The sequence below is a fragment of the Apaloderma vittatum genome, unplaced genomic scaffold (genome assembly GCF_000703405.1).
Source record: "Apaloderma vittatum isolate BGI_N311 unplaced genomic scaffold, ASM70340v1 scaffold2260, whole genome shotgun sequence".
Classification (NCBI taxonomy): domain Eukaryota; kingdom Metazoa; phylum Chordata; class Aves; order Trogoniformes; family Trogonidae; genus Apaloderma; species Apaloderma vittatum.
Genome location: NW_009692706.1, coordinates 65,296 through 78,208, shown reverse-complemented (window position 1 = coordinate 78,208; position 12,913 = coordinate 65,296). Strand labels below are relative to the sequence as shown.

The following is a 12,913-nucleotide window of genomic DNA, read 5'->3' as shown; positions in this document are numbered from 1 at the left end:
GGGCTGTCCTGACTGTGCTGGGCCACAGGATTCCCCATTTCCATACGTTTTCCTGCAGGGAAAGTCCCCAGTGCCAGGTTTGTGCCAGTAAGACCTCCAGAATGCAGAACACCTAGGTTTTTTTTCTGACCCAGGTGACTCAGCTGCTTCTATACCCATTTTATCTAAGAACAGGCTTTTGAGCAGTAACATCTGTTTCCTCAATATATATGTAAATTTTTAAAACCAACAATGACTGTGTAGAAAAAAGAAGCCCATACCACTGAGTAAGCAGAGAAGAATTTTCCTTAACTCTCATGGGGGAACAGTGTTGCATCACCAGCCTGGTGACAGTCCTGAGGTCTTGCCTGCCTTGGCCATTGCCCACAGCTTGGCCAAGCCATGAAGAGCACCAGCAGAGACTTATTGGTAAGATGAAAGAGAAAAGGAGAAAAGGAAACACGATGGGTTACCACGATGGGTTACCCCAGCTTCAAATGCAGGCACATGCTGCTGTTTTACCCAGCTTCCCTCCCGTACAAGGGCAGCTGGCAGCGTTGAGCACCAGCACTCCCAAGGCCCAGGGCAATGTGTGAGGCTGCACAACTCCTATCCCAAAATTCAGAGCTAGTGTCTACATAAAGGCCTAAGAAAGTGCACTGTTGCACAGTGAGGTAAAACACAGCAAACAGATTAAGACCTTGGTCAAAATTCCAGGGTTTCCAAAACGCCTTGTGCTGAGATGGAAGCTTGCAGGGCAGTTTAGCTCTGCTCTGGAGGAAGAAGTGGTACTTTTTCCACAACAGTCAGATGAGTAATGGGGCTTTGAATCAATTCTTAAACATGCAGGGGTTTCTCTGTAAAGCACTATTTTACTTTTCCTATTTTTCAATATAATCAGAAGCTCATTTCATGAGGTGTCTCATGGCAGCCCCTGACTATTTTAAAGTAAACATTTTCATTAAACAAGTGGATATTAGGAAGTCAGCAACTTGAAAGGGCTTTTGTCTAAAGTTATTGGAGGCCCTGGTAGACTGTTCAAACATGGGAGGAATTTCTGCCTGCACAGTGAGTCCTTTGACTTTTAGAAAAATATTATTGTTTGCATTTTCAGTAACTTTGAAACAGAAGGACAACATCACTCAATTACAACTTTTTTTAAAAAAATATGCAGTTACATCATGATAGGCTTCTAAGCTTCCTCTCTGCCCATGTGTCTGCTTTTGCTACGGAATATTCCTTATAAAAGAATAAATAAATGTACTGTAAATAACACTGAGGGAGGTAGTGACACCAGCAGCCTCGAAAGTTGATGCAAAACTCAGAATCCTCAGAGCCTTCATATGCTCATTTAATTGGCTAATGTGGAGACATGCATGTTATGATGATCTTCACAAACACGGTGGTACGGATTGACTCCTACTCTGCTCCCTTCTACTGCCAGCCTGAGCATTGTCCCACAGACTGGAAGGGCTGTAAATAGCAGCTTCTCCATCCAGGCAATCCTTAGGCAAGTTTTGACTCTAACATATTTTGATCTTTTCTCCTTCCCCTCCTGTAGCTCTGAAGACTATTTCCTTGCCCATTTTGCATACTGCCTCTGAGATGCCATTAGTCTTTGTGAAGAACAGCTTGTTTCTCCATGTTAAAGATCTTCTTTGCCCAAGGCAGGGTGTGCACTAGAATTAATAAGTGGCTTTGCATAAACGACTGGGTAAAAAGTCACTGAAAGGAGATTCTGGAGTTTCAAGTGCGTCAGTAACTGTGTATGTGGTTCAGAGTCGTGCCAAGTGCCTAGACTGCAAGGACTCCCAGTGCCTGGTGTCACTAGCAAATTCTCCTGAAGTCACCAGTGAGCTTCTTAGTGAAAAATGAGTTATTTGCTCATATCTGAACCATAAATTGAATATATGTAGAGCTGAAGGATAATCTTGCTGATGAGATACAAATAGAAGATAACTGAGAAGCGAGTATTTGTCTTTTTTAAACTGAGCTGCGTATTCTGCATGCTGAGATTTTCAGAAGTGCTGATGAGCTAGTAGGTGCTGGACCATATCCATCTGGATCAGAGTCAACTATGCATGTAATCTGGCCCAGGGAGGAGAAGATTTAGGTGAGGAAATTAAACTCTCGTCATTCCTTTTCTTCCAAAAAAAAAGGTAAATTCTTTTTTCCTGGTATTTCAGAGGGTAGTTAGTTTTTTATTTTTATAACTATTTGAGTAGACATCCAGCACAGTGGCTTTACTTGAGTTAGTTTATATGAGATCAAAGAGTTACCACAAGGCAGGAATACTGCAGCTGAGCAAAAATCTTCAGAGCAAACTGCTTCAGCAGTTTTGTCCCTTCACAAAATAGAGAGTAATTTTTTTTTTTATTTGGTTAACATGTTCTGGTGAGGCTTGGATCCAGCCTTTGCCTTGCTCTGTGGACCAAGAAGAGCTTGATCTCTCAGCATGTCATTGCATTTCCCTGTTCTGAAGAAGAAATTTGATGGGTGGGTAATTTCCCATGCCTGTTGGTGGCAAGTGTGTGGGGTTGAGTAAATCCCACCTCTCAGGCAAGAGTCATGGGTATGCAGGCTGCAAGTGTGCAGCCATGTAGACTTGAAGTGCAAAGGCAGGTGGTAGTCCTTTCCTCTCCCTTCCCTTTGTCACTACCTCGGAACAGGACCATCCAACCCAACACTCTGCACCTTCAGAAAATGAGAAAGAAATGAATTCTAGATCTCCCACTTTTGGGGCAAAAATCATAAGTTCCTCAGTGCTACTGGTGGGAAGTGCTGGGTTTTCCTCCTCTGGATGTCTTCTCGGTGCTGTGGGCTGTGACTGCAATAAATGGTATTTAACGCTTTTGTCAGGCTCTCTCTGATGTGACCACTGGGTGAGACTTCTATGGTATGGGGCTTTCACTTCAACTTGGGAGACAGGGTATTTTGTCTGGCTATAGGAAGTAACACATTTGTCTCTCCAGCCCTAGGCAACCAGTGTATAGCTCAGTTCATAAGGTAATTCCAAGTTAGTGTTGGCACTTTTATCATTATCCCGTCCTAAAGAAAGAAATTTTTGAATAGCTTTCAGTTGTCTGAATATGGTCAGGACACAGGATATGGAGAATGGTTCTGCTGGTGTTTCATGAGAGATGAAGAGTGGCCATGAGGCCACATTTGTCACAGTCGCTTTGACATCTATCCTTTAGAACATGATGCATAATATTTAACTGTAGTTTGAAATGGAGTCATCACTGTTGGCTTAATATAGATAAAATACCAAGTAATAGAATATTCCTTGCATCTCAAAAAAAAAAAAGTAAATCTTTAATCTTGAAACCATCCTTGAAAGCAGCTGTGTTGCTGACTTCTTGTACTAGGAGGGCATTTATGGTGTTCACAAATCTGTTCCCCTCTGCTAATCTTTACAGTAATGAGAAGATGATTAAGAGCTTGTTTCTTTACCAGCAAGTCTCACAGTAAGCAGCATCCTTTCTTTGGACATGCACTAGGTAGCTGTGTTTAGATCTATGAGTCAGCTGCTTGGGATCATCTCAGAAGGTTTTCTGTCTTTCTCTGGGTCTTCAATCACATATCTAAGCAACTTTCTTTCCTGAAACTAAGACTCAGCAGCTCATTCACAATACTCAGTCCTAAATTCCTCACAGCCAGGACTCCCACCTTTTCTTTCATCTCTAAGCATCTACCACTTTAACCTTCAGGACCAGTGAGAAGCTGCTTGAAGCTGCCACCATGTCCAGTGGAGTCAATGCCAGTCTGCTGCAAGATGGACCCGCTGCTGGCCTATGCTGAGTCCATCAGCAACAGTGGTAGTGCATCTGGGATAATGTATTGAAGAAGGGGAAAAATGCCTGCATAACTGCAGCCAGAGATGAGTGACAATATGTGAGAGAAATAGCTCTGCAGACACCAAAGTCAGTGAAGAAGAAGGATGAGGAGGTGCTTCAGGTATCAGAACAGACATTCCCATGCAGCCCGTGGTGAAGATCACAGTGAGACAGGCTGAGACACAGTGAGACAGGCTGTCCTCCTGCACCCCATAGAGGTTAATGGTGGAGCAGATATCCACCTGCAGCCCATGGATGACTTCACATCAGAACAGATGGATGGCCAGAGGAGGCTATGATCCCATGGGAAGCGTGCTCTTCAGCTGTGGACCAGTGGAGAGAAAGAGGAGCCCACAGAGGAGCAGGCTTGCTAGCAGAATCTGTGATCCTGTGGGAGACCCACACTGGAGCAGTCGGTTCCTGAAGGACTGCACCCCATGGAATGGACGTGCATCTGAAGAGTTTGTGAAGAACTGTGGTCTGTGGGAAGGACACACACTGTAGAAGTTCGTGGAGGACTGTCTCATGTGAGAAGAGCCCCATGCTGGAGCAGTAGAAGACTGTTAAGGAGTCTTCGCCCTGAGGAGGAAGAAGCAGCAGAGACAATGTGTGATGAACTGACCATAACCCCCATTCCTCACACCCCTGTGCTGCTGGGGGCGAGGTGCAGAAAATCATGACCAAAGCTGAGCCCAGGAGGAAGGGAAAGGTGTGGTGAAGGTTTTGGGTTTATGTCTCATTATCCTTCTCTGATAGGATTGGTAATAATTTTTTTTCTTCCAGATCGAGTCAGTTTTGCCCGTGACAGTAATGGCTGAGTGACCTCTCCCTGTCCCTATCTCAACCTGCTAGCTTTCTGAGCCTCTCCCCTCTCCAGCTGAGGAGAGAAAACAAAACAAACATATGTGACAAAGCACACACAGGGTCAGGGCCCTGTGCTGTTTCTTACACATATTTCTGCTGCTTGAGATGCTCATTAGACTGTTTTCTCTCTGAAATGAAAAGTGCCAGCAGTGTTTGGTTTTGTTACCCTCATTCCCTTCTTTCCCTGCTCCAGGCAGGAAAACATTAGCAGCTCTTTCTCATAGGTTGGCAGGAAATTTAAAACAGCAGCAAACTGGGGCTCAGAGGACCACCCCTAGACTTTTCTTTTTTTTTTTTTTCATTGATGCAGGAGACTATTTAATTGGGGGCTGATTTGTCAAACTTACTCGTTGACGCTTACCAGTAGCTGCCTGACCACTAACGGTGATTTTTTTTTCCTCCCTTCCTCCCCCTTTGGACAAGCTCCACACGATGAAGATGCTGCTGAGCCTGATTGCTCTGCTCTCTGCTGCCCTGTTAGCCGACACAGCCCCTCCAACTTGCTACTCTAGGGTGTTATCTCTGAGCAAAGAAATCACGGAGTCATTCAAGGAGTTACAGACCTCCAAAGCTGTGGTGAGTGTGCCTAGAAACATTTCTAAAGATACTGCTAGCTGCTTGCTTTTAACACAAGTTCCTCTGAAAACAAAATTGCAATGGATCTTTCTTCTTTCCTGCAGGACTCATGTGTGTTGATGCTGCCCAGGCTGTACTTGGACATACATGTAAGTTTTAACACTTTTTTCTTACTGCTGTGCAGTAAAAACTGCTAATGAAAAGAGAGAATAACTTAAGATTATACCTCAGAGTAGTGGTTTGGAATGAATTTTTAAAAGCTTAATTAACTAGAGGCATGACTGACTGAAAAAAAAAAATCTCATTTTGAACTTTATTAAAATCCCTGTGGAGCTTCTGAGATTTTACTTATTTCAAAATCAAAAATGAGGAAATCAATATTTTGAAGTGATTACCATTTGTACATTTTTAATGTACAAATAATTTTTAAGGCCTTTTCAGAAGTTAAATATTTGCAACAAAACTTTGAATAATAGTTTAAAAGAAGAAATGCAGGATAAGCTTTCTTCACTTAAAAAAAATCTATTTCATTTTATGTCATGAGTGGCTTCTGGCACTGCAGTTTTAATAAAAAGAAATGTAGGAATGCCTTCCTGTTTCTTCCTGTTTTAAATAGGCACTTGTTGAATCCAGAAACAAAAACTATGCCTGAGGATATGGAAATGTCTTACTGAGAAAAGACAGCAATAGTCATCCCTTGGAAAAGAAAAAATAGCCTCCTGCACACATAGTTTATGTCATAGTGTTCTGCCTTGGGATATTCAACATATTTTATTTCTTTTCCCAGTGCTTTACTGAGTAACTAAAAAGTAGAAAGTATCAGACAAAGCAAGAGTTGTCTGACATATTTTGCCAGACAACTACACCATCAAGTCTTGCAAGTCAGGACCCTTTAGATCCCAATTCCAGAATTGCTAGTGCTTCAATTTATTGGCTGAGCAATTTGAGTCCAGTGCCTCAGTTTCCCTTGCTTTAAAGCAAGGGCTGGAGTATTTATTTACTTGTTTCACAAGGATGTTGTGAAATTCATGTTATCTGTGCTTTATTTTGATAACACAAAGTCTGAGGTAAAAATTACTCTGACAAAAATTTTGCCTGGTTCTCACAGTGTTGCCTATTGTCCAGGAGCAGAGATCTGTGAGATCTTGGTAATCTGTTCACCAGCTAAATCAGGGGCTCCCTTAGAAGTAAGACAATACACCTATTCTGTAGGTAACTCTGCCTATTACTGCAGCAGATTTTATTGCCTGCCGCTGCTGCCTCCTTAAACACATGAGAAAAAAGCTGTCAGACCCACACTGTGCCTAGGTGCTTTCCCAAGCATTTATTTGAACTGAACAACTTTGTTGTAAAATATTGATGGCGACTTTTCCTAACTGTAGGTTACATAGATTACACATGCATAGAGGTAGGAATTTGAGGTTCCCAGGGAGGCCATAAGAATTTTGTAAGTGGTGGATGAAAAACATAAATCTGTGTTTGTGCAGGGCTACACATACCTCTTTTGCGTGCTTTGCAGAATTACTGTGTGTTGGCAAAACTCCGTGAGTTTGTGGCCTACCCCAGATGTGAGAGAGTGCTCGAAGTGAGTGAGCTGAAGGAAAAAGCTCGGAGCCTGTACACCATCATGATCTCCTACTGCAGAAGGGTAGGTCAAGATGCACCAACAGGGACACAGTCTCTGCTTTTAGCTCTCTCTGTCTCCACCCTGTTCCCTGACTATCAAAACTTGATCGAGGCCCGAGCTTCTCGACATTTTGCTTCTTCCTTGTAAACATTAGCCTTCTCTTTTGTTTCTCCAGGACTTGGTGTTTCTCACTGATGATTGTAATGCTCTGGAAAGTCCTATTCTACCTCCCACTGAGCCCTCCATCACTGAGAGCTAAAAGGGAGTCAACCCAAAAGTTGTCCCTGGGAAATTTTCAAGGAGACCGACAGTCAAAATATATATATGCAGTCAACTACAACATTAACAACTAAGATCTTTTTCAAGTACACTGGCAATATTATCTCAGACCTACCCATTTTCCTCTGCCTTGGCAGGAAATTAACTGCATGCCTTGCATACCTACGGAGCTGCTAGGGAAAATATGGTTAGAGAGTGTTTTTTCATTTGGCAAGGTATGATATTTCAGCTTAGCCAAATGTATAAAGTATGTTTTGTTTAAACATTAGATAACAGCTTTTTTTTTTTTTTTAGTCTTTGCCATATAGCTAGATTCTTATAAAGAAAATACATTATGATTAATATTCTATCCTGACCTGGCAGTTCTTTTATTAGATGGGCAGGAAAGGGACCATATTTGTTTTTCTTAAAGTGTTTGACAGAAGTGTAACTGTACTGGCGATGTGTCTCCACCTGTATAGTTCATATATGTATGCTGATAGCTTTTGATGTCAGACTTGTAAGAGTAGAGGTGAAAGTAACCTGTCTCTGTGGCAAACTAAATAAAAACAGCCTTCTAACCCATGATGCTTGTGCTACATCATGTCTTTTCCAGATCAACACAAAATGTGTCATTCTTATAAACTTTTCACAGTCACTTGCAAGTTCTTTTTCACAACATAAGTCAACTTCAGCTTTGTTTCTATAGCAATGCAAACTTTGCTGTGTCTGCATGATTTGACAACGTGCAAGTATCTAGTGGGAGAATTTTTCTATACTGCAAAAAATTTATGTGATTAAATTAGTGGATTATTTTTTAGATATTGTTTCTGCATTGTAAAAATGTAAGTTGTTAGAATGTAAATTGTAAGGCAGTGGCTCAGAAAGCCTATTAAAGGTTTGGACAGATTGTTAAGAGACAGCCCATATACTGAGCTACTGAGATCCTTAAAATTTCCAGATAATAGTATCGGAGTCATGCGTCCCTTCAGGATCAGCAGGGCATGAGACCTTCACACCCAGCAGTTCCTCAGTGCCAAGACTAGAATAGATCTTCCCCGTATTCTTGTAAGTAGCAGCTATTACCCCAGAGACTCCCCTCCTTGCTTCTGTGCATGTGGTTCTTCCCTCTCCTGCCAGTCATTCGTCTGCAGCACGGCCAACCCTGGTGACTTGGTCAGTGGTCTCACCGTATTTTACAAAAGCTCCATTTTCTGTAACCATGAGATATGTGACAATCACAGCTCCTCTATCATGCTGTCATTCCAGTAAATATGCGATGGTATAAACCAAAATAATTGGCAAATCTTATGGAAATAAGTGAATTGCAATATTAATTCAAATGAAAAAAAGTGTGCAATGGAAGGGAAAAAAGGGAGAGGTTCTTTATTTTGAATCATCCTGTCTTGTGGAAACTACTAATCCAATTTTAGCTATAGAAAATTTGACTGTTGCATTGAACTACAGAATAAAGTTGGGAAACTCCGACCCCAGGATAGATACAGAGGGGAAAAAAGTAAACAAGTGTTTCTCTGACTAGTTTGTTTCAATTCCAAGTGTACATTCAAAGAATGTACCTTTCAGATTTTGTTCTTCTCTCCTGAAGATGAGGCCCTCATGTGCTATCCCTACTAATCCTCTAGAAGAGCCACTCTGTCCCACAGGCAGCTCACGGGTTTCACTCAGGTGTCTCTGTGGACCTCTGGGAGACACAGTACTAAGCTCAGCAATCTGATCTAGTACCAGGCTGAACTCAAAAATGTGCAACAAATTGGATAATCCTACTATCAGAAAAATCAATCCTTAGTTTGCCTCTTAGGATTCTTCTCCTGTCCAAGCCACCAACCTCTGTACAAGATCCTGCACACTCTAGGGATACCAATACCATTTCTTCTGCATCACTGGACATACCCAAGGGCACCTCTTTTAGCAGCAGCCATATACTGGAATAAAGGCATAGCCATAAACTGGAATAAAGGCATAGGAATTAGCATACTGGCAGGGAGCCTGATACCCATATAGGGACTGTGTAAGCACTGCCAGCTCCCTGGTTCAAGGAGAAATGCAGATGAAGTTGAACCATTTGCTGTCAGACTCTATATTTAAGTTTTTCCTTCATCTAACCAGGGATTCAGCCACCACCTGTGGTGGTAAGCAGTTCTGGAATAACATCAAGGCCTATACACTTCCATGCAAGTACCAAAACCACATCACAGACACTTCTTTTCAAACTTTTATACAAAGACAGCCATGGACATACCTTGCAAGAAAGTGTGGTATGGTCACCACAGTCCCTCGTGTTTGCAGAGCTGATTCAGGGGCTGGGTAGTACATGTGCTTGAAAGCTGGCGGCAGAAGCTGTTAATTTTTGGCTGTTTTTTCTACCTCCAGATGACACGGGCTTTAGACATAGGCCTGTTGCAAAGCCTGTGTTGTGACTTGGCAAACAAAGTGCAGAGCAGAAGCCCACACAACTCTGTTCTTCTTAGAACTGAACCTTGGATAAAGTCTGTGCAGGTAACCATCGCACTTCTGCCCCTGCCTCTTCCCTGTCACAAGGATACACACTTTCTGAAATGGAGTATTTGATGAAGATTTTCTCATTAGTCTTCTCATAACTCCTCTGTAACCTGCTTTATTGAAGTAAATAAGCCTTCCCTAGTCCATTTTTACGGAACTCAGGATTCTAACTCCAGATTTGTCCTGTAATGTTTCTAGTCTTTCAATAGCTTTCCAAATATATTTTCTTCTGCTTTAGGCTGCTTATATGTGAGAGGAAAATGTATCCTAATTTCTTTAGGACAAAATATCTTGCAAGAAGTCTTTGGAATTGGAAATAGAGTAGAAATCATCACTTTATTTGCATTGCTTTAGTTAGTAAATTTAGCTTTTTCATGACTGACAAGGACACAATCTGACAGCAATATACTCTTAGCATGGGTAGCTACCAACATCTCAGCTCTGTACTGTTACATCCTACTTTTGCAGAAGATGAGAAAAGCAACCAGATGATTTGGGGACTGTGCATACTTGAATGGACTTTAAAAGCCTATCCTCCCTTTGCAGATGCTGTATATTTTATTTCCAGAATCAGATATGTCTGGTCGTTGGAGTGCTTTTACACCAAGGATATTCCCTATGGTTTACACTGTGACTCTCCTCACATCTCATATGTCATTTTTAATGGAAATTGTGCTGAAAGCAAAGCTATGCTCTTTCAGTTCACAGTAACCTGCTGTCACTCAGACTGTCTTAATAAGATTTGTGATTAATCCTTTATATAATCTGCATCTTTTTTCCATGTTGTAACTGTCCAGGATTAAAAACGCCGATAAAGAGATCTAATCCACTTGTAATTTGCCAGGAAATCATTCACTTTTCCCTTTCAGTAAAAATGTAAGTTTACCAACTTTTTAATCTACAATTATACCAGATATCTAAGGAGCAGTGTAGTCACTCACGCAGCTGAGCATTTATTCTTGCAACACAGCAGTCCATGCTCGTTAGGGCCCCAGCCAAAAGGAAGACCATGAAGGGATTAAGAAGGACGTATTTTTTGTAATTTGTCAACTGGCGTCTTGCCTAGTTACTGCAGAATGTTGCTAAAAGCACATCATTAAGAAAATGCATGCAGTTGGTACAGTAATTAAGGAAGAATTGTAGAAAAACAAAGCATTTGTTCTATTTTCTTGCCTGTTGAAGGAGGTTTGTTGGAAGGACTATTCAATCCCAGAACTACGTTTTCGTTTGCAGGCCTTTGACTACCTGCAAGGACCCTCACCAAAGAGCAGTCCCTCTCCCTTATGTTATCATATGAAATCCCAAGGTATGCTAAACGTAGGTCTTGGGGACTGTCTATGCAAAATTATTCAAAGATTAATTTTCAATTTTGCCAAAAACTTTTATTATAGTTTTTACTGGAACCAACTCCTTTCCTCTCCCTTTTGTTCCAGTCTGTCACATGGGCTTTCCTTAAGTAGAAACTCTGGTCACTTAACTTCTCATACAGTGTTTTTTGGTGAAATCAGACTAGGGATGAGGACCAGAAAATGTCTAATCCCTGGCCACTACCCCAAGTCAGGACAGATGGCAGCCTTTGAACAGTTAATGAGATAATTCAAAGTGACGAGTTTTCACTGGATAACATGTGACTTGCTACTAATTGATAGGGTACAAATGAAATATGGTCTTATAAAATCTTTTTTTTTTTTTTTTTTAAGCACAGAAGAAACAGTAATACAGCACTGGGAATGAATCTGATCTTTTAGGTAGATCATTTTGGAGTGAAGTATTAGTTTGTCCAAACACCAGATTTATGAGTACCCGTTTGTTCATTGCACACTTTCCCTATGAATTTGGCATTTGTGGGTTGAGGTAATGGGATGCTGACAGGGATTTTCCAAACATTTCCTACAATGCTAAGGTTCTGTAAATAATGTTGCCTTGCAAACATTTAACCACTGTACTTTAACCAGTACTTTTTTCAACATTGAAATCTTCTAATTTTTTTGAGTTTATTGTAATGCAAGTGGGAATTACAATGGAAAAACTCCATCAACTTTATTTGTGCAACTTTTTGGATTCACGCTTTTCTTTTGGGCTTGTTATAGCCACCCAAGTTGTTACTGTTAGCCTGCCAGAGTTAAAAAAACAGTCTGCAAGGGAGCTGTTGGTAGCTACATCAAAATTTAGAGGCAATGTTCAGAGGCAGACAATTGTCTCATTGCCAAAACATTTTTCAGTCTATGTTTCTTCAGCATAGAGTATATGTATATCATCAGATAAATAATCTAGCAATGAACAGAAAACCAGTTAAAATAATATCTAACTTTCAAAGACAGATAAATACCTATATATACACGCTGAAATCTCGTGTCACTTTTGCAGGTCTATAAAGAGGCTGTGTTAAGGCAGATAAGAGGATTTTGGAGCCAAACAGATGTAGGGGGGAGACAAAGATGTTCTGCAATAGATTGAAATTTATTGACATTATTTCATTAATATTCAAACTTTACAGAAGAAAAAAAAGCCAAAGTCATAGAAGAAAGAAACTCAAGACCTTCTAAGGAAACCCTTAAGCCCAAGACTAGCCTGTCTATCCAAGGTTATTCCTGATAGTAGTTTGCTTGAAAGATTTTAAGAAAAAGTTGATCTAGAAAGCCAACAGCAGTTCAGATCAACACATTCCAGATACCTTTTTTGTTCCAAAGGTTTATCTGGTACTCAGTTTTCCCCCTTAAAATTTAAGTCCACATTTCCTGATTTACTCATCACAGAAATGAGAATTGTATTGTTCTTTTTTGTTATTGCAGTAGACGTTAATACACATGAAGACTTCTATCTCTCTCTCCCTACATTACAAATCCAATTCTTTCAATCTTTTTTCATTGATCAGAGGTCTAGAAAACATTACTATTCCTGTTGCCTTTCTTCTAGCTCTATCCACTTGGTTCCCACCCATTTTGAAGCACAGTGCCTGAAGTTAAATATAGTCATCCAGCTGAGGCTTTATCTATGTCACACAGTGTAGAAAGATTTACCAGTAATGTTCTGACTAGAGTAGATTACAAATAAATTATCATCTCCAAGAATATAGAGACATTGTTACATTTTCTTATTTAAATTTTAAGATGATTGTAGAAAGTGAAGCAAGGGACTGATGGAAATTTACAGCAATGAGCTATGTAACAACTGCATTGTGAGATGGATATGTATGCACATTGTAATGCTTTGAGTGTGACTTATTTCCAAGAATGGAATGAGATAAACAGGT

At 40.7% G+C, this 12,913-nt stretch overlaps 1 protein-coding gene across 1 annotated transcript; it reads left to right on the top strand.

The window, feature by feature from the left end:
* The first annotated feature begins 5,111 nt into the window (after positions 1 to 5,111).
* On the top strand, positions 5,112 to 7,141 carry CYTL1 (cytokine-like 1). Its single transcript, XM_009864338.1, has 4 exons — positions 5,112 to 5,255; positions 5,360 to 5,404; positions 6,775 to 6,903; positions 7,058 to 7,141. The coding sequence occupies exons 1-4, from the start codon at positions 5,112 to 5,114 to the stop codon at positions 7,139 to 7,141; spliced, it is 402 nt and encodes a 133-aa protein (XP_009862640.1).
* The last annotated feature ends 5,772 nt before the right edge of the window (positions 7,142 to 12,913 follow it).